The 27217-nt window shown below is 39.6% G+C and overlaps 1 protein-coding gene across 1 annotated transcript in view; it reads right to left on the bottom strand.

Moving 5' to 3' along the window:
- gabbr2 (gamma-aminobutyric acid (GABA) B receptor, 2) overlaps positions 1–27217 on the bottom strand; it is a 973371-nt gene that overhangs the window by 304434 nt on the left and 641720 nt on the right. Inside the window, exon 4 of the mRNA XM_059972542.1 lies at positions 12912–13013. Within this exon, the coding sequence (XP_059828525.1) occupies positions 12912–13013 (102 nt within the window). The remainder of the gene's footprint in view (positions 1–12911; positions 13014–27217) is intronic.

Below are 27217 nucleotides of genomic sequence, written 5' to 3'. Positions count from 1 at the left end.
CAGCCCATCAAATCTGCTCTGCTATTCAATCATGGACTGATCCAATTCTTCCAGTCAACCCCATTTCCCTGCTTTCACTCCATACCCTTTGATGCCCTGGCTAATCAAGAACCTATCTATCTCTGCCTTAAATACACCCAGCAACTTGGCCTTCACAGCTGCTCATGGCAAGAAATTCCACAGATTTACCACCCTCTTCTTCTACCTTTCATTTCACTATTCTCTACCATTGAAGATCTCCACCATCCAGGCTACGCCATCATTTCATAGCTACCGTTGGGCAGAAGATACAGAAGCTGGAAAGCTCCAGTCAAAAGGTTTAAGAACAGCAACTTCCCTTCAGCTATTCAGTTTTTAAACTAACTGGCCAAAACTCAAATCACTACAGTTTAGTGTTATGATCCCAGCCCCCTCCTTTGTGAGAATCGCAAGAGCACCCGTTGAGGGGAGGTCAGTAGACCCAGGAAGTGGGAGAAAGAGAGATGTGCTGAATAGACTCAGGAAGTGGGAGAGAGAGAAACGTGCCGAATAGCACGTTCCACCCGGGATGCAAAATAAGGCAACAGTGACTATTGTCTCATGGAGACCACGTGAAAAGCCCTCGGGCAAAGTGGGCTGGTTGAGAGAGAGATTGCATCATCCCAACCTGATTGACACCTGCGACCCCGTGAGGAAGTATAAAGGAGGGTCTAAGGGGAACAGCCCCTTCAGACGCACCAAGAAGACACGAGAGTGATCCCGCCGTAGCGGGAAGCCATTTTGAAGGAAGCCACGTGCGTTAGATTCCGGGATTGGAATTTGTGGCTGGAATCACGGAAAACCGCTTTTACCTAACATCGGGGAGGGGGAACCACGCTCCCCCGATTCAACAGAAGATTCATAAAGACCCGGCAAGTTTTTCCTCTTCTCCCCAATCTCCCTCTCTCTCTCTGTTGCCCCACGTGAAACCCAGCGATTCCCAAAAGGCTGAAGCCTGCAGACTTCTGAGTGACTTTTATATTTCCAACGGACAATATATTATCCCCTAGACAACAGTAGAGCTCATTTCTTAATGATGATTATTACTATACCCGCGCTTTAGATTGAGTATTGACGACGTGCATTATCTGAATGTTTGTATTAACCTTACTTTTGTGCCCCTTTACAAATAAAAACGTTTGAAAATAGTGACATCAGACTTCAACGGACCTCTCTATCTTTGCTGGTAAGTGATCCAGTTACGGGATACGTAACAATAGCAACATTATGACCACTTTGCATTGAAATTGACTATGTGATTTGTTTTAGTTCTAACTGTGTTCACCTTATAAAAATTGTGTATAATTTATGCTGAATATTTTTCTTGTGAATGCTACTCATATGATGCTATGTTCCTGTGATGCTGCTATGAGTAAGTTTTTCCTTTGCAATTGTGTAATCATGTGCAATAGATCTCAGCTTACACTTTATCAAATTTGTAACCTTTCTTAACTTCTTTTGTTCTAGGAACCTTCTTTAGAGAAGATAAAGATATACCCAAAAGTCTGTGCATTGTTAAACTTTATAAATTGGAAAAGTAATTTAGGAAAGGTCCCCAGATATCATAAAAAGATTGTTTCGAATTTAAGACTGAGAAGTGGATCCTTTCTAAAGGAACCTTCACTTAAGACCATAAGACCAGAAGATATGGGAGCTGAAGTATCGGCCCATCAAGTCTGCTCTGCCATTCAATCATGGGCTGATCCAATTCTTCCAGTCATCCCCACTCCCCTGCTTTCACCCCATACCCTTTGATGCTCTGGCTAATGAAGAACGTATCTATCTCTGCTTTAAATGACCCAATGACTTGGCCTTCACAGCTGCTCGTGGCAACAAATTCCACAGATTTACCATCCTCTGACTGAAGTAATTTCTCCACATCTCTGTTCTAAAAGGATGTCTTTCAATCCTGAAGATGTGCCCTTTTGTCCTGGACTCCCCTACAATGGGAAGGAACTTTGCCATATCTAATCTGTTCAGGCCTTTTAACATTTGGAATGTTTCTATGAGAACCCCCCCCCCCCCCCATTCTCCTGAACTCCAGGGAACAGACGGGCCGAGATGGCCTGTTTCCATGCTCTAATTGCTATATGGTTATAATACAGCCCGAGAGCTGCCAGATGGTCCTCATACAGAACCTTGGGCTCTACACTTCCATCACTCATAACACGTGATATGACTGTACCTAGATGTTTTCACCGGACGATGTGTATCATAATGTGTGAATACAGTCACCATTTAGTTTATCTTTTGGAAAGCCATCTCACACTGCTTTGTCCATTGCCATTTCTTCCCAACCTGTAGTAATGAATTCAAGGGGTGGACTCGTTAGCCAGGTTTGGCATGAGCCTGGTATAGTGATTGACTAATCCTAAAAAGGACTTCTTGTTCACATTTGTTACATCGTGCTCTGAGCCTACATTCTTCTATTCTTTTTAACATTGTCTTGAGATTTTGGAGATGCTCCTTGTCATCATCGCTAGTAACAATGATATCTTCCGGGTAACACTGTGAGCCAGGGCAGCCTTGCAGCCGGGTCCATAGATTTCCGCCAGAATGAAATGCAGAAGCTGACAGGATAAGATGCAGCCACTGCCTTGCTTGTGCGAGTGAACAGTAACTAGCAATAAATCATGCCAGCAATGAGGTATTGTTAACCTTTTTTCTGAGATTGTCTAGCAAACAGAGGAAGTGTATAGACGTGTATTTCAAAATTGTGTTTCACACAGGAATATCGGTAGACTTGCAGATACCCAACAAGTGCTTCTTGAAATCGCTGTCCAGTATGTTTAGCTGTTGGCTATTGCCCAAAATTTACTATATAAATTTAAGACGTAAGCTGACATTGATGGAGTCATAGGACAACAGCTCCCCCGTGATCACATAATAAAGGGGTTAACCTTTCACCGAGGTCAATGTCTTTATTTCTGTTGCCTAACAGAGTAAAGTCTCTCACAGTAAATTGGTGACAAAATTCTTTTCCAGTGAAATATGATAAAAACAGGGTAAATTTTTTGACAGTGTTGAAAGAGAGATCATCATTTGTGGGAACAACAGAAGTAGAATGACAGCAGTTATCCCCTTTTGTTCAAGAGACTGATGGTTAAGGGCAGTTCTTGAACCTGGTGGTGCGAATCCTGAGGCTCTTGTACTTTCTACCTGATGGCAGCAGTGAGAAAAGATTATGGCCTGGGTGGTGAAGATCTTTGATGATGGATGCTGCTTTTCTAAGGCAACATTTCATGTAAATGTGCTTAATGGCCAGGAGGATTTTACCAGTAATGCTCTGGGCTGAATCCACTACCTTTCTCACTCACAGGCATTGGTGCTCCCGTACTAGGCCACAATGCAGCTAGCCAGCACACTTCCAACCACACACCTATAGAATTTCGCCAAGGTTTTTGATGACATGCCGAATCCGCACAGACTCCTGAAGAAGTAGAGGTGCTTTTGTGTTTTCTTTGCGATTATATTTATATGATGGGTCCAGAACAGGTCCTCTGAGATAGTGATACCCAGGAATTTAAGGTTACTGACCCTCTCCACCTCTGATCCTCCGATAATTACTGGCTCATAGATATCTAGTTTCCAGATGTCTAGAATCAACTCCCTGGTCTTATTGATATTCAGTGAGAGGTTGCTATTACACCACACAGCCAAATTTTCAATCTTCCTCCTGTATGCTGATTCATCACCACATATGATACAGCCCACAACAGTGGTATCAGCAACAAACATGTATATGGTGTTGGAGCTGTACGTACCCACCCAGACATAGGTTTAAAGAGAAGAGCAGGGAGCTAAGCACACATCCCTGCAATGCTCCTGTGCTGATGGAGAACATGGAGGAGATATTTTGCCAATCCAAACAGACTGGGGTCTACGCGAGGAGATCTAGGATCCAGTTGCACAAGGGGGCACTGAGGCCCAGGTCTTTGAGTTTACTGATTAGTTTTGAGAGGATGATGGTGTTAAATGCTGAGCTGTAATTGATAAAGAACATCCTGATATATGCATCTGTGCTGTCCAGATTTTCCAGGGTTGTGTGAAGAGCCAATGAGATAACATCTGCTGTAAACCTGTTGCTTTGGTAAGTAAAGCAGAGCGGATCCAAGTTGCCACTCAGACAGGAGCTGATATGCTTCAACACCGGCCTCTCACATCACTTCATCACTGTGGATGAAAGTACCACTGGGCGATAGTCATTGAGGTAGGTTACCATGCTTTTCTTGGGCACCAGTATGATTGAAGCCTGTTTGAAGCAGGTGGGTACCACACACTGCCAGAGTGAGAGGTTGAAGGTATCTGTGAATACACCAGCCAGTTGGTCAGGCCAGGTCTTCAGTGCTCAGCCAGGTACTCCATCCAGACTGGATGCTTTCCTAGGATTCACTCTGTTGAAGGCAGCCCGCACATCATCTTCAGATACTGAGACCAAACATTCATTGGGAGACATGGGGGTGTGCAATGATTCCTCCCAGTTCTGGTGACCAAAGCCAGCATAGAAGGCATTGAGTTCATCTGAAAGCAAAGCTCTGCCCATCCCCTATGTCACAAGATTTAACTTGTAGGAGGTTATGGCATTCAAACTCTACCACAGCTGTCGAGCATCTCCTGTTGATTTCAGCCTAGTCCAGAATCTCCACTTCACCCATGAGATCATACCTGAATCTCTTGTAGCATTCTTGATCTCCAGAACTGAATGCCTCTGTTGTGGCCCTCAGCAAATTGTGGATTTGATTGTTCATCCAGGGCTTCTGATTGGAGTAAACCCTGAACAATTTTGTGGGAACATACTTATCCACAGCTGTTTAAATAAAACAGCTTCCATCTCCATCTGTATGTAGGCCTCAGCTAAGTCCACTTTGTTGAAACGTTTTCCTCCTGAAAGGTTTGCGGATACATCACCCATCCTGGACAGGGTGTATTGATCTACTTTTAGTACCAGGTCAATGGTGAAAATCATAACTGATTTTTTACAGACCCATTCTTCTTGGCTACTAGACCACTGGCATTGTCCATGGCTCCTCTCAACCTTAGAAAGAATTCCTTCATCCTCCAAGTGATCTAACTCACTGGCTACTTTATAACAGATGGTATTAGGAACCAGAAGGACTTTGTAAATTTTGGGTGTGGCTTTTTCATTTAACTCTATTTTGAGTATTCCATTGCCTTCTCTGAACACAACTGTGGCATTATCCAGTACAATTCTTAATCTGCATTCAGTTGACTCTATTGCAGGGGCTGTGGCATGCAAATAGTGGATGGATCTCCAATAAAGTTATCATTGTTACAGCTAATCTCGGCCCCACAATGCTCGCCCTCCTGTTTTTACCACATACAAGCCCATTGTGGATTGTTGGTTGTATTTCACTGTTACGAATACCATTCCCCCAAGAGTTATCTTTTCTGTAATGTCATTTCTTAGTTGTATATGTGCAGGTTTCAGTTCAGTACCTTTTACTCTTCTCTGTGCAGTCCACTTATTTTTGACTGTCCGGCATGCTCTTTGTAAGTGTCCTACTTAGTTGCACTTTCTGTAAGTTTTGCCTTTAAATCAGTGCTTGTCTGGTGGACATGAGCCTCGGCCGCAATGGTAACACAACCGGTTTGGCCAGGCCTCCGTCATGACGCTGAAATTTTGTTCATGCTCACTTTCATTGCTGACTGCAACTCAATTGCACTTCGGTCTGCGATTTTCTTTGATGCAACAATTTCAACAGATCGTTTAAATGCGAGCTGTGATTCGGTTAGAAGCCTTTTTTTGAATGCTTTCTTGTAAGATTCCACAAACTAAACAATCCCTCAGTGCATCATTTAGCCTACCACTGAAATGACAATACTTGGACAATCTCTTCCATTCAGCCAGACACCTCTTCCTTTTAATTCCACTCATGAAACCTGAAGGAGCCACGTATCAATCTGCCGTGTATTCTATGTTGTTTGTTATCTTTTGCTGACCGCTTAATTACATTTAATTATGCTCTATTGCATCACATCAAGATTGTTTCCTTTTTTTAGTTGCTTATAAAGGATTGAATACATTCTTTGACTTTATGGAATATCAATACTGGAGTGATTGGAGGGCGTGTCATACAAGGGTAACAACTGGACTACTAGGTTGCCAGTAGTGGCAAGTGATTTGTTTGAACTGGCTACTGCCTCCTGTCAACAAAAGATTTTGAAAGTTATACCAAACAAACATTAGCATTTGGCAAAATTAGGAGCACTGCAGCTGGAGCAGCTTGTGGCAACTAACAACCTTTTGTTGACTCATGCTGCTGTTTGTGGTTCGAACACAGCTTGAAATGGTTAGTGGCTAGAAGCTCCATCGTGTGGTTTTTGCCTAAGAGTTTGGAGCTTGGTTCTGTAGAAATGCTGAAATGCTTTGATTACCAACATCTGAAATGAATGCCATTGTTTTTTCTGCTTTGCACACTTCGAAAACAGCATGAGTCAAGCTAGAAGCAGTGACTAAAAGAGAAAGTAAACTTACTGGGAAAGTTTTGGCAAATAGAATTGACAGTGTTCAGAAGGAGTTCAGTAAAATTGTTAAGAAGATTAAAAATTTAATACCATTAATAAGAAGTCAGCAAACAAAAGGCAAAATGTCTCGCAAGTGCAGTCTCATTCGGACGATTTAAAAATCTTCGTAAAGATGTTGCTGAGCAACATGCTGTTGTCTTTAATTCCCATCTCAGAGCAAGATAAAAAACTGAAAGCTATGCAAACATTGATAGTTTTATTAATACAGTCACAGCAGAGGCTGAACAATGGCTGAAACAAACATACGATGTGGAAGGTCAACTTGCTGGAAGTCATGAAAATATTTACCAATCCACAGGGCCTGCTCTGACTAAGTATAAAGCTGCTGACATACACCCTGAAGACAGGGTGTCTAAAGTGTATGCAGCAGGGTGTCTAAAGTGTAAGTGTAAAGTGTCTATTGCCAGCAGACTGTCCGTGAGTTTGATACCTCCTTGGCTCGCATTAGAACAGAGGCCAATTTAATTGAGTTATGCACAAGACAACAAATGAGACCATAAGACTTATGACATAGGAGCAGAATTGGGCCAACTGGCCCATTGAATCTGCTCCGCCATTCAGTCATGGCTGATCCTTCTTTCCATCTCCTCCTCAACCCCATTTTCTGGCCTTCTCCCCATAGCCTTTGATGCCATGTCCAATCAAGAACCTATCAAACTCTGCCTTAAATACACCCAGTGACCTGGCCTCCACAGCTGCACATAACAACACATTACACAAATTCTCCACCCTTTGGCTAAAGAAATTCTCCGCATCTCTGTTTTAAATGGATGCCCCTCTATCCTGAGGCTGTGCTCTCTTATCCTAGACTCTCCCACCAAGGGAAACATCCTTTACACATTTACTGTGTCTAAGCCTTTCAACATTGGAAAGGTTTCAATGAGATACCCCCTCATCCTTCTAAATTCCAACAAGTACAGACCCAGAGCCATTAAATGTTCCTTGTATGATAGCCCTTTCATTCCTGGAATCATCCTCGTGAACCTCCTCTGGACCCTCTCCAATGCCAGCATAGCTTTTCTAAGATGAGGGGCCAAAAACTCTTCACAATACTCAAGGTGAGGGCTCACTGTTGCCTTATAAAGCCTCAGCACCAACTTCCTTGCTCTTGTATTCTAGACATCTTGAAATGAATGCTAACATGGCATTTGTCTTCCTCACCACCAACTCAACCTGCAACTTAACCTTCAGGGTGCTCTGCACAAGAACTCCCAAGTCCCTCTGAATCTCAGATTCATGAATTTTCTCCCCGTTTAAAAAATAGTCCACACATTTATTTCTACTACCAAAGTACATGACCATGCATTTTCCAACATTATATTTCATCTGCCACTTTTTGCCCATTCTCCTAATCTAAGTCTTTCTGTATCCTACCTCTTTTCTCAACACTACCTGCCCCCTCCACCAGTCTTCATATTATCTGCGAACTTGGCAACAAAGCCATCTATTCCATCATCTAAATCATTAATACACAGCATAAATAGAAGTGGTCCCAATACTGACCCCTGCAGAACACCACTACTCAGCAGCACCCAATCACAAAAGGATCCTTTTATTCCCACTCACTCAGCCAATGCTTTAACCATGTTAGTAACTTTCCAGTAATATCATGGGCTCTCAACTTGGTAAGCAGCCTCATGTGTGGCACCTTGTCAAAGGCCTTCTGAAAATCCAAATACACAACATCCACTGCATCTCCTTTATCTATCCTCTTTGTAATCTCCTCAAAGAATTCCAACTGCTTTGACAAGTAGGATTTTCCCTGAAGGAAACCATGCTGACTTTGTACTATCTTGTCCTGCATCACCAAGTACTCCATCACTTCATCCTTAACAATTGACTCCAACATCTTCCCAATCACTGAGGTCAGGCTAACTGGTCGATCATTTCCTTTCTGCTTCCTTCCTCCTTTCTAAAAGAGTGGAGTAGCATTTGCAGTTTTCCAGTCCTCTGTCACCAGAGCAGAATCCAATGATTTTTGAAAGATTACCAGTGCCTTATAGAGAAATGGCAGTGAAATAGAGGGACAATCATGTGTTGGAAAAACAGGTGGAAAAGCTTTGAGGAAAGATGGAGCAGATAGTGACACTAGTTTCAGACGAAATAAGTCTAAATAGTGCACTAGAGGCCATAAGGATGTGAAAGGAAATAACAAGCATAATGAAGAAACAGCAACACATTGCACCTCTGCCTAAAAGAGATTCAAATCTTTGCTGGCAATCCATTGCAGTATCATCCATTTATGAGGGCTTTCTAGAGTACCATTGAAGGCAAGACTGATGGTTATGGTGACCGTCTCTATTTTCTCAATCAGTTCATGGGATGTGACCCTAGAGAGCTTGACAAAGGTTGCCAGCGAGCCAGTCTGGAGCAAGGATATCTAAAGGCCAAAGGTTTACTGCAGGAACGTTTTAGTGATCAGCACAAAATTGCTGAGGCCTCCATGGAAAAAGGTCTTTCTTGGCTGCATGTCAAATCAGAAGTTGTGAAAGTTTTCAAGATTACAGTCTTTTTCCTACAGGCTGTTGCAATCCCATGGAAGAAGTGCAGGACAAGGGTGAGCTGGACATGCCTGCTAATATGATGATCTCGTAAAGAAATTGCCTTATAAATTTAGGGAAAAATGGAGATCAGAAGTGTATAAGCTGCAAGGAAAGCACAACCATATGATTAATTTCACTGACTTTGTTGATTTTATTGATAGGCAAGTAAAGAACAGTACACACCCAACATTTGGGAATATACACAATGCTACATCAACAGCAGTAAGCAAAGATGTGAACAAAATTAAGTCACAAATTCGTTCTAAAGGTGAAGCAAGCAGCTTTGTCACTACCATGGCTATTGTGGAAAGTGAAGCCAAAACTGAGCCCAGAACTAATGAAAATAGTGCAGATTTGCAATAAGCCATGAAAGAATCAAACACAGCAGCAAATAATGCTGTGTTATATACCGACCTTATAGGGGCTGGTGATCATGATTGTAAATTTCCTGTAACTCCAGTTCAGGTGAAGTCTCAGAAGAGTAGAAAGACAGTGGTTACTTATTCTTTCCTGGATCAAAGAAGTACTGCAGTGTACTTCATAAACAAGCTCAATCTAACAGGAAAAGGAACACATATTCTCTTATGCACCATGGGTCAAGAGAATGTTATGAGTAGCTACGTCATTTCAGGATTGGAAGTGCCGGCTCAGGTAGTAAAAACAATTGTGAACTGCCTGACAGAGGAATGTATGCATGTCCACAAAGGAACCTTCCTCGTCAGAGAGATCTTCAGGAATAGTCTCACCTGAAGCATATTCATTTGCCAGAAATTGAGCTGCTGACAGGGGGAGCGTGCCATTGAAGCCATTGCAAGTGATTGCTGCGTTAATGATGGACTCTATTCAATGGACCACTGAAAGGAGACCATAGTGGTGGAAGAGACAATACTCAGCCAGTGCAAACAGTTAACAGGATTTCAGTTTTGAACTTGGATGAACCTTGGAGTCAACAATTCAAGACAAGTCTCCATGAACGCAGTCAAGAGGAACAATCTGGCTTGCCAAAAGAGGAGATCACGATCCAGGATAGACTGCTTACCAGACAGAGTGTTGAATGTTAAGAGTTCATGTCTTTATTTTGGTATCAAGTATTTGTAATTATGATAGTACAATAATTAGGGGGCTGGATTGTAGAAGCCATGCATCTGTTCTCTTTCTCATTGTTCTGTGTGCTGCATGTTTATTATGGTAGTTAATCACATGCGTGAAGGCATGGTAAAAGCAGGAAGAATAAGTTACGTTTTCATGCCCTGTTCTGAGTAGCTTAGTTCTGGGGACTGCCAGGTATCATATCTTTTGTTGATCACTTAGTTGCACTTAATTATGTTTAATTACACTTGATTACATTGCTTCAAGATTGCTTGTTTTGCTAGTTAATAATAAAGGATCAAATACATTTCTCCAGCTTTGTGGAACATCATTACTGGAGTGACTGGAGGGTGCATCATACAAGGATAACAAGCCATGCTAGCCACCAGTAGCGGCAATTTGTTAGAATTTGCTGTAACAAAACTTAAAGCATTCTGCAGTCAATAATGGTTTTGGTTCTAAATGTTCCTGCATTACTTTCACAATATCAGCAAAGCTAATTTTGGCTGGATTGATTTTAACAGTCAAACTTCTAACAAACACCTTGCTGTGCTTCTGAATTAAAAAAAACGTGCTGGACTTTTTTTTAACTTGAACAACTCGCTGTGCTCTTTAAAATTTCTAACGCTTCACCGTGCTTCAACAGGTAGATCATCATTCCGGGTTTGTTTTTAAAAAATTACTTGTTATCACTGTTATATTTTGTACCTCCAAAACACAAGACTAATTGAAGGAAAAACATGGAGCAGGGAGATGCATGTCTACTTACTTTTTTACTTTAGTGAGGCGCACTGTTCTGACTTGGTGCCATGATGACATATGCCATTCACGTACTTTTACATATAACCCATAAGGAATTATGTAAACAGCAAAGAATCTTTAATCAAACAATATACTGTATTTACAATGTTACCGAAATATTAAATACGCAACACACAGGGCCTGATGTGATATACCGCAGGTTACTGGGAGAGGCAAGTGAAGAGATTGCTGGGGCCTTGTCCAATATTTTAGTGCCCTCTCCAGCCACAGTTGAGGTCTGGGAAGACTGGTGTGCAGCTAATCTTATTCCACTGACAAAAGAGAGAACCAGGTATAACTTGGAAACTACAGAACAGTGAATTCCTCATCAGTGGTAAGGAAATTACTATAGAGAATTCATACGGTTCGGATCCATGAACATTTGGAAAACTATGGTCTAATTAGAGAGAGCCAGTATGGCTTTGTGCTGGGCAAGTCATGTCTTACTAACTTGATTTTGTTTTTTGATGAGGTGATGAGAGTGATTGATGAAGTTAGAACTGTGGATGCTGTCTACACAGATTTTAGTACAGCATTTGACAAGGGAGGCTCAGTCAAAAGATTAAAATGTATGGTTGCCCAGCAAAGACAGAGGGTGGAGGTCGAAGGGACCTACCCTAGCTGGAAGTCTGTGATTAGTAGTGTTCTACAGGGACCTATGCTGTTTGTGATGTATGTTAGTGACCTGGATGAAAATGTAGATGGGTGAATTAGTAAATTAGTGGATGATACAAAGATTGGTGGTGTTACGGATAGTGTAGATGACTGGCAAAGAATATAGTGGGATATAGATCAGCTGCAGATATGAATAGAGAAATGGCAGAAGGAGTTTACCTAGCCAAATATGAACTGTTGCACCTTGGTAGGTCACATGTAAAGCTATATTACACTATTAAGGGCAAGATCCTAACAGTGTTGATGAGGAGAGGGTTCTTGTGTCTAAGTTCAGAGAAAGTGGCTACACAGGTTGATAGGGTGGTTAAGAAGCCATATGGCATGCTTGCCTTTATTAATTGAGGCACTGAGTTCAAAAGTCAGTAAGTTGTGCTGCAGCTTCATAAAACTCTAGCAAGGCACCTCTGGGGTATTGCGTAGAGATCCGGTTGCCCCATTATAGTAAGGATGTTGATGCCTTGGAGACGGTGCAGAAGAGGTTTACTAGGATGTGCTATAATGAAAGGTAGGAAAACACTCTTTTCTCTGGAGTGGCGGAGGCCAAGTGGAGATCTGATAGAGGTTTGTAAGATCATGAGAGGCATAGATTGAGCAAATAGACAGTAGCTTTGCCCCCCGAGTTGAAATGTCTAAATGTCAGAGGGCATGCATGAGAGGAGGTAATTTTAAAGGAGATGTGAGAAGCAAGTTTTTTTTCTACACAGAGTGGTGGGTGCTTGTTATGTTCTGCCTGGGTTGGTGGCAGAGGCAGATAAATTAGGGACTTTTAAGAGATGTTTAGATAGGCACGTGAATGTGAGGAAAATGGAGGGATATGGGCATTCTGTAGGAATAAGGAATAAGGTTAAATGACCATTTATTTCCAATTTATTTGGTTTGGCACAACATTGCGGGGCGAAGGGCCTGCTCCTGTGCTATATTGTTATATGTTGTATGTTCTGTGTTCTAATTCTTGATGATCAGAAGAAAAATGAATAGGGAAATAATATCTTCATCGAATATCACTATCTATTTTGAACAGCACCATTTTATGCTCAGTTATATTTTAGAGAAACCTGATCAGTCAATGATTTCTAAATTCACATTAATTGAATTCTGAACATAATTAGAGTAGAATTTTCCTCTCATTAGAATGTTAAAAAACACATGATGTGTAAGTTGATAACATTTCAAATTTACCCATTACTTCAGATTAATAAAGGACATTAAACAGTAAATGTTAACATTCCCCTTACTTACCCTGAGCTTTCTGACACTCATACAAGGATCATTAGAGAAGCTCTCAGTGTCTGCAATTTGAATATCTGCTTTCTCCAATTCACTGGTTAAATCATTCCTCACCTGTCAACATGAAAATGAAAGAAGATTATTACAGGCAATAATCTTACGAAGATTCAAGTGCAGAAACTTAAATTAATCTTTCAATATTCTCTCCCAGTTTAAAAAGTCAGAGAAAATGTTTACTTTTCAGACATCAACTGAAAAAACAATGTAAGAAAATTCTGCCATTCTCTCTCTTCAGTTACCATCAGAGGAAATTGCTGAACTGTATTTGAAGGTAGATTCTTAGACGAAACAAACAGCCCTTTCAAGGCCATAAAAGCACGTCTATTTCTTTAAAATGCTCACTGCTATCTTTTGCTGTGATAAGCTTCCACAAATGTTAATAACCTCCTTCCTGTGCAGGTCTTGGTAGAGGTAGTGAAATATTAAGAGCAAGCCTGACCCCAATGATAGGTCGCAGTCATGAACAAGAACAATAAGGATCCTTGTTCTTTCTGCACCATTCTACTGTTGCCCATTGTGGTGCATTAGACTCCCTTCCCAATGGAAACGTCCTTTCCACATCCACTCTATTCAGGCCTTTCAATACTTGGTAGGTTTCAAAGACGTCTTTTCTTATCCTTCTGAACTCCATTGAGTACTAGTTCAGAGAATCATAGATTAAGACTTTCTTTCCTAGGATCACTTTTGTGAAGCTCTTCTGGACCCTCTCCAGGAAGAGCACATCTTTCATTAGATATGGGGCCCAAAATTGTTTATAAAACAACCACTGCTGTTGGAATAATACTTTGTAAAACCCAAGAAATATATCTTTACTCATACATCCAGTCCTCCTAATGCCAGAAAATTTGATAGATATGTCTTATGCTCCAAACAAGCTTAAAAATATTGGCTCAGATATTGCAGGGAGGTATCTCTGATTTCTCACAAATTTCAAAATTCACTCACTGAGCACACAAATGTGGAAGTTGGCAATGTGCTGGAGTCTGACAACATGCTGGAATCTGATTGGCACTAAACTCCCCTTGAGGCCAATGGCATGATAGGATGTTATGACACTTCACTAAGATTAGGACTGGGGAATCACTTCACCTATGGCAGGTTACAATACAGGAACAATGTTTCAATTCACTTAAACAAAGGGGAATGGACATGAGGTCCAAGGGTAGATTTTCAACACTTATTTACAATTTTTTGACCTTTTCAAATGGAAGACTATAGTGATTAAAGTTCATTTAGCTGCTTTGCCTTCACAAACAGTATATTTTTCTTAATAATTCTAAAACCACTAAAGGTTAGGAATGTTTCCAAATATCAGGGAATATTCCAAATGAAAAATATTCTCAGTTTTGCTTCATTTCTATATTTTCCCAGTTCTGATGAAACAATTAACCTTAAATATTGTATGTTTCTCTCTCCATAAATACTTCCTGCTAAGTACTTCCAGTATTTTCTATTTGTAATTCATCATGCTTTGAAGGAGACCTGGTTTAGTCTGCTGCTAGTAACTGATTCCCAGTATTTCCACTGGTAGTTCTGGAGTTCTAAGGCGGGTCCTCATGTACACCCATGCAGCTCTACTCTGCTCAGAGGCTCACCATCAAGGGTAGAGACAACTTTATGCAAAAACCCTCACTAGGTGACTGCACATTTTGCATAAGCCACCATGGGAGTCTCAACGCTGGTACAAAATATGTATCTGAGAACTGCTTAAATGAGGTTGCAGCTCAAAAGACAATTTCTTTATTGACATGCCACTTCCCATTCAATCCACTTTTGCTGGAAATGCCCAGCATTGCTCTGGGAAAATTGTCTCTCTGATCCTGTGTCCACTGATTTCAACAGGGACTCAAACCTACATATCTTTTCCTAAATTATTTACTTCAACTCTTATCAATTTTTAAGTGACTCAGGATATGAGCAACAATTAAAAATGGGTAAAGTCACAGGGTTTGGATGGGAGACAATTCTGCACCCCTGCTTTGCCTCCTATCAAAGGCAACCAGGGTGTTTGGAGAGACTGCGGGGGGGGGTGGCAATAGGGGAAAGCCCATCTGCATAGTGCTGCCCACAAACACCATCCCAATTTCATTGCTTTACTCAGGGATGCAAGGAACCAGAGAAATTTCTTTCTACTTCTGACCAAAGTAGGCATGGTTGTGGGGGGAACAAGAGGAATTAATTCTAAGCAAAGATCTCGGTCCAGAAAAAATACCTCTTTTACAATTACAGCAAATTAATTTGATTTCCCTTAAGAATGTTGGTTAATTTTTCAAAATAAATGCCAGGACTCACAGGATCTCAGCCCAAAATGTCAACTGCTTACTTTTTTCCATAGATTCTGCCTGACCTGCTGCGTTCCTCCAGCATTTTGTGTGTGTTGCATTGGATTTCCAGCATCTGCAGTCTTCCTTGTGTTTATGATTTACCACAAATTAATTCTCTGTTTTTCAAATAATGTCATAGATTCTTTTATATGCAGCTCAGATGAAGAATTATTTTAATGTTCTTTCAAAGTCAACACCTCAGAGATGCAGCACGTCCTCAAAGGTGCTGACGTTTCTCGAATAGGACTTGAACTGAGAAAATGGGTATATCGCAATGATTTCCCAAACAAATTTTCAAAGCCAGAATGTTGAGATAATTACTGTATAACATTACACAGGTAAAGACAAATCAGAAATGTCTCCAAAATGTCCATTTCATAGAAAATAGTACCTACCAGAAGTATGATAGATCTGGTAACTAAATAGTGACTTTCCACCTTTCCTTTTACGTTATCAGTACAATTTATTGTTTTCACAATTCAGAGTTCAAGTACCTTTCATCCACAAGCATTTTCTTGGCTATGAATGACATAACATGAACTTCTGGTTCACAGTCCAAGAGTTGAATTAAATATGTAGTTTCTAATAAATATGACTGAGAATTAGATATGGAAAATTCAAATAAATAAGCTAATTTTGTAACAATGGCACAGTGGAATATCAAAGAATCAGGGAAATGAATTATGTAAATTTCCAAACCAAAAGTTTAGAAAATAATGAGCAGCAATGGCTAAACTTTAATGTCATTTTGTCATGTGAAAATCTGAAATCCCTGTTACAATCTGGAAATTAAAAGGCACTTTGAATAAAAGTTACCGTAGAACCACAACGGGGTTTATAAAACATACACTGGATTGAAATCTTAGTTCGGCTTCTCTCTCCATAGATGCTGTCTGAGTTGTTGATTGTTTCCAACATCTCTACTTCAACTTTCCAGTATAGCATTTTTTTTTATTTTTCCAACATGTTCTATCCATATTTGGCTGTATATGTGACTCCACTTCCACAGCTAACTACACATTTTTAACTGTCTTGTCAAATGGGTTTACAATCCGATCCGTGACAAAGAAACAAGTATCTAAACCATCTCAAACAAAATAACAAGTGGCTTCACTGCAACTTAAGGAGCGAATGGGAACTCAACAAGAGCACATTCAGTTCCATCAGCCCTGGAAATCCATACACCTTGATGTCTGAAATCTAGTGCCACATTTAGGTCTAATTTAGCATGCAAAAAAAAAACCTAAAACAGTCTGACAAGGGAAGCCAAAGACACCATAAAACCAAAGGAGAGGGCATATGATATAGTAAACTGAGTGGGAAGTTAGAGGGTTGGGAGGCTTTTAAAAACCCACAAGGCAACTAAAAATTAATTCAGTGAGAAAAGATGAAATATGTAAGCTAGCCAATAGCATAAAAGAAGAATAGTATAAAAATAGTATAAAAAAGAAAACACCAGAAGGTTTTTTCCCAGATACATAAAGAGTAAAAGTAAGGCAAGAGTAAATGGAAAATGACGATGGAGAGAGTAGTGGAGGTAAATTAGTGGTGGCTGAACGGAATAAGCATTCTGTGTCAGTCATATATTTCAAGCTTACTTTAAGTGAGGTGTGCACGTATCACATGGCAATGCGAGGACGCATGCAACTCACATATTTATACATATAACCTGTAATTAAACTAACAATAAACAAATTATTTAAACAAACAAGAATACTTAATTGACACACACACATATATACATACACACACAAGATTATTCAAATATCACTGAAATATTAAACTCACTACATTCTTTCCTGCTTAGCTATAAACTCCAACTCAATAGAAAATGCGTCTCAACTAAATGCAGCTTCAACTGAACTAAATACACAGTATACAATTTAGTATATCCACGATAAAAAGACATCCACAGCATAGTAAGTGTAAAATTGTCCCATTCAGACAAAGATTTAATTGCTGTGGAGGATTTCCTCCTCTTGCGGGATAATATCTTTCCTGACAAGGGGGCCCAATCTGCTTGGTAGGTGAGAATTGTGGCTGTGAACAATCTCAGGTTCTGGTGCGTCTTCCGTGTGATTGTACGAGTTGACTCAGAGATGGCAGCAAGTGGCTGTGACAGCAGTAGTCACCTATCTTCTCTAACAATTGACTCTGCTCTCTTCATCTGATCAATGTGTCCTCTCCAGATGACATCAGACACAATCTCCACTGTGTAGGAGAGTGGTCCAATTATGTCCTTAATCTTTCCAAGTAGCTTCTTTTGATTTCCTCTGTAGTCCCTCACCAGGACTACTTGTCCAGGAATAAAACATCAAACCTTCTTGTTTGAGGAAATGCTTCAGATTATCCATAGTATGGAAATTGTCCACTGATTATAACCTATGACTTTCCATTAGATAATAAATTGATAGTCTTGAACTTGTCCAGGGCACTTTCAAATAAATTTACTTTGAACATTTAAACTTTAAATGTTTTTAAAATTTGTGTCTGCCAGTGTGTTCATATCCTGTACAAGTGTAAGGCAATAGGTCAGTCACAATCAATACACACTGTCTCAGTTTCAGGCAGATACTTCATGGCACCATTCACATAACACCCCAAAAATGAATTTTAGAGCCAATACACTATGCTTTATATTTATTTGGCAATGCAATACTTAGACTTAGTCTCTGGCATGAATCTTTTGTAACACCTGCGTGTTGGGAGGCCCAGCTATCAAATTCATACTCAAAACTGCATCCTTATACATACACATATCATTCCATCTGAACTATCTTTCTTTCTTTTCATGTGCTAGGTACATTGTGTGCGTAGGCACACACACATATTACGTGGAAATCTCCAAAATTGATCTTCTCATATGTTCATCCATTTGAAGTATTTCCTGGCACCAGTTCTAAACCTCAATTTTGTTTTTGTTTACTTGCAAATTATGTATTTTAATTGACATACAGGACAAATTGGAAGTATGAAATTGCAGTGTATTAGTGTATTACCGTGTATTAGTTCCCTCTACTAGCTATTGATGGAGGATTTCATTCAATGTATATTGCCGTGTTATTTTGATTGACTAAAAGAACAAAATGTGTACTGATACCTAGTGAAGATAGTGGACTGCCTTCATACAATACTGTCAATGATTGCATGGTCCAAATCTTTGTTTCTATTATAATTTTCATGATAGTTGTCAATACCTTCAAATTCTTCACAGTTCCTAACTTGCTGAAGTAGTGAAATTATTTTGTTTTTAATTCCAGCCATTTCTGGCCCCTCTAAGCCTGAGTGCTTGAAACCACTGTGAACAAAACTGTTCCAAATTATCTTACTGCTCATTTCTCACCAACTACTAGTGACAAAATCACTGCTTTTTGAACACAAATGCACACAACTGACACTATTTAAAACACTGTTCACTCTAAGCACGATACTGTGTTTAATGACCACACAAGTGCACATGGCTGTTGCTAGTTAGAAACATAGTCTAACAAATAAATGAACAGAATGCTGGCTATTTTCTCAATTTGTTTTTGTTCTTTAAGAGTCATCCCAAATAAGCAGCTGCCCTGAACAACCAATGGGCCAGTTAACCAGAATCTTTCGTATACACATCTGAAAGATATACAACTATTGCTGATGCAATTGAAAGAAAAGTTTAGTTATTTGGTGGTGCAGCAGAGAGGCAATGAACACCATTCTCCAAAACTAAATGTCTCATCTTCTGCTCAAGTAGACAAAATAATGATTTTGGGTGACGGCTATGAGAAATAGATTTTAAATTGCTAAGAAATCTAACACTTTTCTGAAAGAGAAAATAATGGAGATTCTATTGTATGAAACTACTATGAAAGGCTCCACAAAAAACTTCAAAGAATTTTGATCACTATATTGTATTAATAAAGGTATCATCCTGCAATTCCTTTGTGTCATAACTAGAACAGTTCTTGAAGAATGCTGTTTACAATCAATTGATTTACTATAGTGCTATTAAAGGATTGACTGTGAAATTGTTAATGACGCATAAGATTAAATCTGATGCATAACTCTGCCTAACTATTTTCTTATTTTACCAGATTTTCATAAAGTCTGCATAAAGACTTACACCCCAAGATCCCTTTGTTTCTCAATGCGTTTAAAAGTGCTGCCATTCACTGCACACCTTTCTTTTACATTTGACATAACCCACCTGACTGGATTAAACTCCTTCTGCCATTTCTCCACCACTTTCCTGGATTTTCTATGACCAAGCCAAATTTTAATTCAATCTAACAAGTCACTTTCCCATATGCCTTGATCTTCTGAACCACCCTACCACAAGGGACCATGTCAACTGCCTTGCAAAAAACCATATAGACAACATCCATTGTTTTACCCTCATCAGTCATCGCTTCAAAAAAAAACAAGTTCTTAATAGATGGCCTACTTGTACAAGACCATATTGACTTTGCTTAATATGCCTATGCTTTTCTAAAAGTAAATAAATCATATCTCGAAGAATCCTTTCCAGACCTCCTTACCACTGAAATAAGGCTCAGTGACTTATAATTAGCTGGATTATCCCTCTTACTCTACTTAAGCAAAATAATAATATTAGTAATTCTCCATTCCTCTGCTCATTGCCTGTGCCTAGAAAGGATAAAAAGATCTCCACCAAGACGCCAGCAATATTCTCTCCTGCTTCTCTTATTAACATAAGATTGATCCCATGAGGTACTGGGGACTTTTCCACCTTATTATTATTGGAGGGATCTAGTACTTCTTTTTTCTTGATATCAACATGTCTAGAAGATTAGGGAAATGTCACGCTGATTTTCACGATCCTCCATGTTTTCCTCCTCAGTGAATTCCAATAGAAAGTCATCAATTAGCACTTCACACTCTTCTTCTGGCTCCAGGCACAAACTTTTCCTTGATTCTTGAATAGTTCTATTGTCTACCTAGCCATTCTTTTCTTTTTAATATATGTATGAAATGCCAGAGGATTTTTCTTAATCCTACATATCAATGGCATTTTGTGGCCTCTATTTGCCCTCTGGATTTCCTGCTTGAGTGCTTCGATGTTCCCTTTACAGTCTTTAAGGGCCTTGTCCGATCTCAGCTTCCCAGACCATATGCGGCATATGCCTTCCCCCCACCTTTTTAATAATATTTACCTCATTTTGTGTTATCCATGGTTCCTAAACCTTACCGCTTGCGCCTTTCTTTCTCACTGGGGGTATCTGTCCTGAATTCTGATCGGCTGCCATTTAAATGATTCCCACACATGAGATGTGGACCTCTTCAATAACAACTGCCCCCAATTAACTCCCCAGATCTTGCTTAATATTGTCCTAATTACCTGTCCCCAATTTAGCTACCTGCCTCCCAAACCCAAGTCCAGACTGATCCTATCCACAACTATCTTATTCAAAATGCTTTCCAAATTACCTGGCCAGGCTCATTTCTCAATAAAAGGCCTAATTTGCCCATTCCCTGGTTGGATTATTTACTTCTGTTTCAAAAAACCCTCTTGGACAGACTGAAATTCTGCCCCATCTAAGCCAAGGAAGTTTCAGTTCACATTGGGGAAATTAAACTCATTTGCCACAACACACTGGTTGCTTTTACATTTTTCCACAACATGCCACAATAGGAACATTGAGGAAGTTTCCACAAATTGATTGTGGAAACTTCCTCAGTGCAAATTGCCAGTATATTTTCTACATTATGAAAAGTAAATTAAAATGTACTTTTTTGGTGTAATATACCTCAGAAAATTGTGATGCCGTGTACAGTGTGAAATCAGGATTTTTTTAAGTCCTGTTTTTATATCTCTGTGTAGTAAATAATAGGCTAATGAAGACACACAATATCCATTGAAATTCTGAGAACATAGTTTGATTTGAGATGAAACAGTATAATTTCTTATCAGAACCTGTCATTCAAGTGGCTATGACAAATAAGACAAAACAATGAATTCATTTTGATACATGCACCTAACCATTGAAAAATTTCTCCTAATCTATGATTCCTTTAAAGATGAAATTTAGTTGTGTCATAGCAGTGTAAATCTTTGATCCTTTCCGTCTTCTGGAACACAGATTTTACCTGTATTTAACATCTCCTTGAATGCTACAGCATTCTTTCACTGATTCAATGAAATGTCCATTTCACTTACAACTTTTCAGAACAGGGGTTGAATCAATAAGTTCCTGACCCAGACGGAAGGTTGCTGGCACTGAGCCAAGGCTGACAGTTGTACCGGAGTGAAGTATTGGCATCCCAAACAGTGCATGGCAAGTTGCTCAATCTGCTGATCTATCCCAGGCCATCAGACAAAGCTTCAAACCGACACTTTCATTTTGACCATACTAGATGACCAGCATGTGACTCCTCCAACATATTAGCTCTCAGCTTGGATGGTACAACACCTCCCAATCACTACATAAGACAACACATTCGAAGAGCAAGTTCATCCCAGCAATAGTAAAAATGGGGCAACTAGAATTTCTGCTGCACATTCTGCCCATTTTGGGTTGCCATATAGACCTGAGACAGTGTGGAGTCTTTTTTGGATTTGCATCACCTCTGTGGTAATGGTGAGACTTCTGATTTGTGTTAGGGAGAATACTTCGAGAGAAATATCCACTTCTGTAAATTTTTCAGACATTTCCTTTTCTAAGGGTAAACAGGACAATCCATTAGCTTTTCCATGATTAGTTGTCTGCTTGAATTCAATCTTGCAATTGTGTTCTCCAAGAAACAGAGTCCATCTCTATATTCATGAGGCTGCTATTAGTGGAACACCCTTCAGAGGATTGAAAATGGACAAAATGGACACAAAGCGGTTGATAATTAGTAATGATGGTAAACTCTTTCCTATACAGGTATTGGTTGAAACATTTTACACCAATTCCTTCAGCATTCATGTGATCCAGGTCACTGGCTCTTAAAGATATTTTAAGATATCTACCTGCCATTCAGCAGCATGCTATCTTGGAAGAGCTCTTCTGTTGGGATGACTAAAAGTTCTATTCATACGTGGTTATAAAATTGTTTTCTATCTATGGTCACCAGCAGACTGGACTAAACCAATGCTTTCCTGGCATTCTACATTCTATAATTATAATTATAATTATAATTATTCTAATCCTACCTCATTCTACATTCTATAAACTTAACTTTATCCAAAACACTATGGCTTTGTTCAAACTCATACCAAGATTTACTTAGCCATCATTCCACATTCTGACCTTAAGTAATGCCACAATTATAATTGTTTTATTCCTGTTTTCCAGTCCCTCCATTGCCACACTTCTCCATAGTTATTTATTCTCTTCAGTCACAATAATACTCCAAGAAATCTACTCCTGATTTCACCTCTTGACTCATTCTTGAATTTAAGTGATCTACCCTGGCAGTTAGGCTTTCAGCTTCCAGGCCTAAAGGATTGGAATTTCATTCCAGGACTTCTCTGATTCTCACAATGCCATGCTATGAAGAGGTTTAGTTTTATCTGTTCAGCAGATTTATTTTTTGTTTGTAAGCTTGTTGTGGCTAGAATGTCTCTGTCAACCACAACCCTGACTGTATTACGGCCTGAAATGGTAACTGCCCATTTCCTTTTACAGGTGCCACCTACCCACGGTGTTTCTCCAGCAACTCATGTTTTGTTTACCTTTGAACTGTTGTCATTATCAGAGGTTTCATTTCATGGAACAGAAAGAACAAGGTTTGATGATCTGTGTAGATGATGAAAAGAACTTCATAAACATGCTAACAGAACCACTTCACGCTAATCAAGGTGGCTAAGCCATTTTTAACTGGCTTGGGGCACGTTGTGTCTGCTGCTATCAGCATTCTAGTCATACCCTCAGATTTTCAGCACCGTTTTCCATCAGACAGGGACAAGACTCTACCAACATCTGTGCTGCTACTGCACAAGATTCATATCTACAGTATGTCCTGAGTAGCAGATTAACACATCTGCAGCCAGTAGTCATTTTTTTTTTGGAGTGCACAAAATCATTTTCTATAGATCTAGTCCACCTTTGATTTACATCCTCATGCAGCAACTGGTGAGCTGGAGGTTGCTAGATTTGACAGGAATGTATCATAACTATTCAGCAATTCTGTCTATGCCTTCGGCTCAGTTATGTTAGCCCTGACAGGAGCATGAGCATTAGATTTTTACTTCTCTTGAACTGGTTGAATCTTGCAGTGTCCAGCAACTATCTAAAATACAGCACACAATTTCCCAACACTTACATAGTGCAGTCTTTTCTAATCCCCTCAACAGACTGAAAAAGGAAGGCCCATTGCTAAAGTTAATTTGGGGCACTTTCATTATAAAATATTGGTAAATTGGTGCACCTAGGTTGAGTGAACAGCTTAGTTTTGTGTGGCATCCATACAGATCATTTCATCCCATCTGTACTTTGTGATAATACAAGGGAAAAGCAACGGCAGAATGTGTGTATATTGTTACAGAAAGTGCAGTGCTGTCAGACAAAAGGTGGCTTGTAGGGCCAAGAGTCCGCTTTATCATACAAAAAGTTCATTCAGTAGTTGTATAACAGCAGGATAAAAACTGTCCGTGCACCTGGTGGTAAGTGCCTTCGAGCTTTTGTAGCTTCTGTCTGATGGATGGGGAGAGAAGAGAGAATGTCTGGACTGGGAGGGGTCTGTCAGTTCCTTTACCATGTCAGTGAGAAGAATCCATGAAGAGGAGGTTTGGCATCATGATCTGCTGAGCTGCGTCTACAACTCTATATTTCCTTGTGTTCTCAAGCAGAAAGATGCAGACAGATAGGATGCTTTCTATGGTGCATCGGTAAAAATTGGTGAAGGTCAACAGGAATATGCTGAATTTATTTAGCTTACTGAGGAAGTAGAGGCGCTGATGAGCTAACTTGGCCATGGCATCTACCTGATTAGACCAGGACAGGCAATTTGTTGTGTTTACTGCTAGAAACATGAAACTCTCAGCACTCTTCACCTCAGCAGCATTGATGTAAAGTGGAGTAGGTGAACTGCCCTATTTCCTGAAGTCAATGACCAACTCTCATTTTGCTGACACAGAGGGAAAGATTGTTGTCATGACACCATGCCACTAAGCTACAATACTATGCAAAAATTTTAGGCACATATACTGTATATAGTTAGGGTGCCTAAAGCTTTTGCACTGTACTATACATTATGTCCTTTCAGTTACCAAATAACATTTAATAACTACTGAAGCTAAATACTTATTAATGTATCCCAACCACCTTCCTATTTTAATCAATATACAGTACTGGAGAAATATAGTACTTAAAAATCTTCAGGCATTCATCCCTTGAGATTCCTATAATTACGATTAATCCTTGCGCACCATCTGCTGATATGGATAACTCGTATTCAAGACAAATGAGTCTTGAATTCTAGCAATAAAGCTCTTATCAATCAACTTGTATTTTGCACAAATTCCAATAAATCTACCTGGCTTTTACACTGACATGGTAGGTACTGCCCATTCTGAGTATTTAACAAGTTGAATTATTTTCTCTCTGAAAAGCCTGTCAATGTTTGCCACCAATTTTTGGTTCAATGTTTGAGGGCTAACTTGCTTTAGGAAAACATGAATTTTGACATGGTTCCCCTTCAATATTTTCATTTCATCTTTGAGAACATGTGTCTCTCTGCCACCTGCATAACAACCCAATATAACAAATATTAATGTGATAAATGTTTCTTCAATTCAGAAGTCAGATTCATTCTTCTTAACCACTTACTGCTTGTATATACTTTACTTGAGAAGGCACAGATTAATCAGGGAGGTCAATTTGTTAAGGCTAGGTAGTATCTGATGACTTTGGTTATGTTTTTCAAACAGATATCAAGATGGACTGCTGTGGACAATGCATTTGTTGTAGTAGATTATTTTAACACATTTTTGACAAGTTCCAGATGTTTGCTCGTCAAAAGGGAAAATTGCCCTTTGATCCAGAAGTGAGAGGCAAATGGATCTAGAACTAGTTCTGTGGAAAGAAATAGAGGGCTAATGATTGACAGTCATTTTTGTGACTGGAAGATTAATTCCAATGAGGTATCACGAGGCTCAATACTTTTCCCTTTGTGTTTTGGATGGTTTGGACCTAAATGTTTGGGATACAATAAAGTAGTTGTGTTCACAGTGAGGAGGAAGGATTAAGGCTATAGAACTGTCTACATGGCATACTCTATTTGGTGAAAAATGACAAATGGAATTTAATCTTGAGAAGTGTAAGACTACCACATGAAAGATGCAGGTGCACTGAAGAGAGTGCCAAGAAGATTTATAAAGTTGTTGCCAGAGAGGAAAGGTTATAGCAGTGAGGAATGAATGAATATTTGGATTGTTTTCTTTGAAACAACAATGGACAAGAGGAAGAAGAAGAATAGGGTGAATTAAATTGTGAAGTATCTGAATAGAGTAACTAGGAAGGATCCTCTTCTCTTTCAGAGAATCAGTTACGTATATTGATAGAAGGATTAGATGTGAGGGGAGCATTTTCCCCCACCAGTAATACAATGGGGGTTGGAATTCACTGGTATGGTTTTATTATGGTAAGGACACTGGAGAAATTAAAGTTGCTTTTGTTGTAATGGTAACATTTTCCAAGGTAATTCACAGGAGCAATATCAAATAGAATTTTATAGTGAATTGCTTAAAAATGTTCAAAAAGCTGGTTTTACTCATACATCCAAACAAAAGTAAGCAGATTCTCAGACCCCGCTCAGGTACTCAGAGTTCAGATTAAAGTTGCAGGATTAAAGTAAGAATGCCACAGACCTCATCAGAAACACTGAAAAACAATGCACCAGAAAATCTTCATCAAAAAGAAACATCCTTACAACAATTTGCCTGTTGCTTTCAGCAACTCAACCAAACAAAAGTGTCTCCCTTTTATAGCAAATCCTGTGTGTCCTTCTTGTCATCAGATATCATTTTGCATGTAGATACAGTCAATGAGACTCTGCACCCAGTGCAAATAATAAGTCAATGCCTTAAAAGCTGGGATCCACTTAAATGGTATTATAGTAAAATAAAGCTCTCAATTGCATTTAGCAAGAAGTTGTTGAAAAACAGGCTATAGGCATGTCAAAGAAGATTTCTGTCACTCTTCTAACACACCCCCACCTCCCTAAGTCAGGTTCATAGCTGTCAGGAATGAACAGAATTCTGTATTGGTATGCCAATTTTACTGAACGTAGCTTCACTGATTGGGAAACACAGCAGAGCAGCAGTTAGTGTAATGCTTTACAGTGCCAGCAATCAGAAGATCGGGTTTAGTTCCCACCACCATCACGAAAGAGTTTGTATTTTCTCCTTGTGAATGCATGGGTTTCCTCCGGGTGCTCAGGTTTCTTAAAATATTCCAAAAGGATGTACAAGGTAGGGTTAGTAAGTTATGGGCATGCTATGTTGATGCCAGAAGCATGGTGATATTGCAGGCTGTTCCCAGCTCATTACAAACAAATGACACATTTCATGGTATGTTTTGATGTTTCTATGTACATATAATAAATAAAGCTAATCTTTTTCAATGCTGCAATAAAGTGCATGTAACAAAACTATTCCTCTGCAGAGCCTCTGATATCCAGCAGATATTGTTAAAACTGTGGTGAATAGATCTTTGTGCAGTTAGGACTTCCATTTCACACTGCTTTGAAATTTCTGCCATTGATGGAAGAACACTGAGCTGCAGGTTGCTTCAACATTCTGAGCAGAGTTTCTTTGAAACAGCAGGCTGAATTTCATTCAGTGTACAATGTACGTACTTCACAGCAGGAATGCATTGCCTGAAAGACAAATCCAGGGATGTGTTCCTTTGCTTCAAATTATAGAGTGTGGCATTCCAACTTTACCCTGACATTGTCACGATCCTGCCAGATCCATTGTGTTTCCCCTCACTTTCCTGAGACAAATTAAAG

This window comes from Hypanus sabinus, chromosome 6 (genome assembly GCF_030144855.1).
Source record: "Hypanus sabinus isolate sHypSab1 chromosome 6, sHypSab1.hap1, whole genome shotgun sequence".
Taxonomy (NCBI): domain Eukaryota; kingdom Metazoa; phylum Chordata; class Chondrichthyes; order Myliobatiformes; family Dasyatidae; genus Hypanus; species Hypanus sabinus.
Note: the sequence above shows the minus strand (reverse complement) of the source record. Positions and strands in the feature narration are given on the sequence as shown.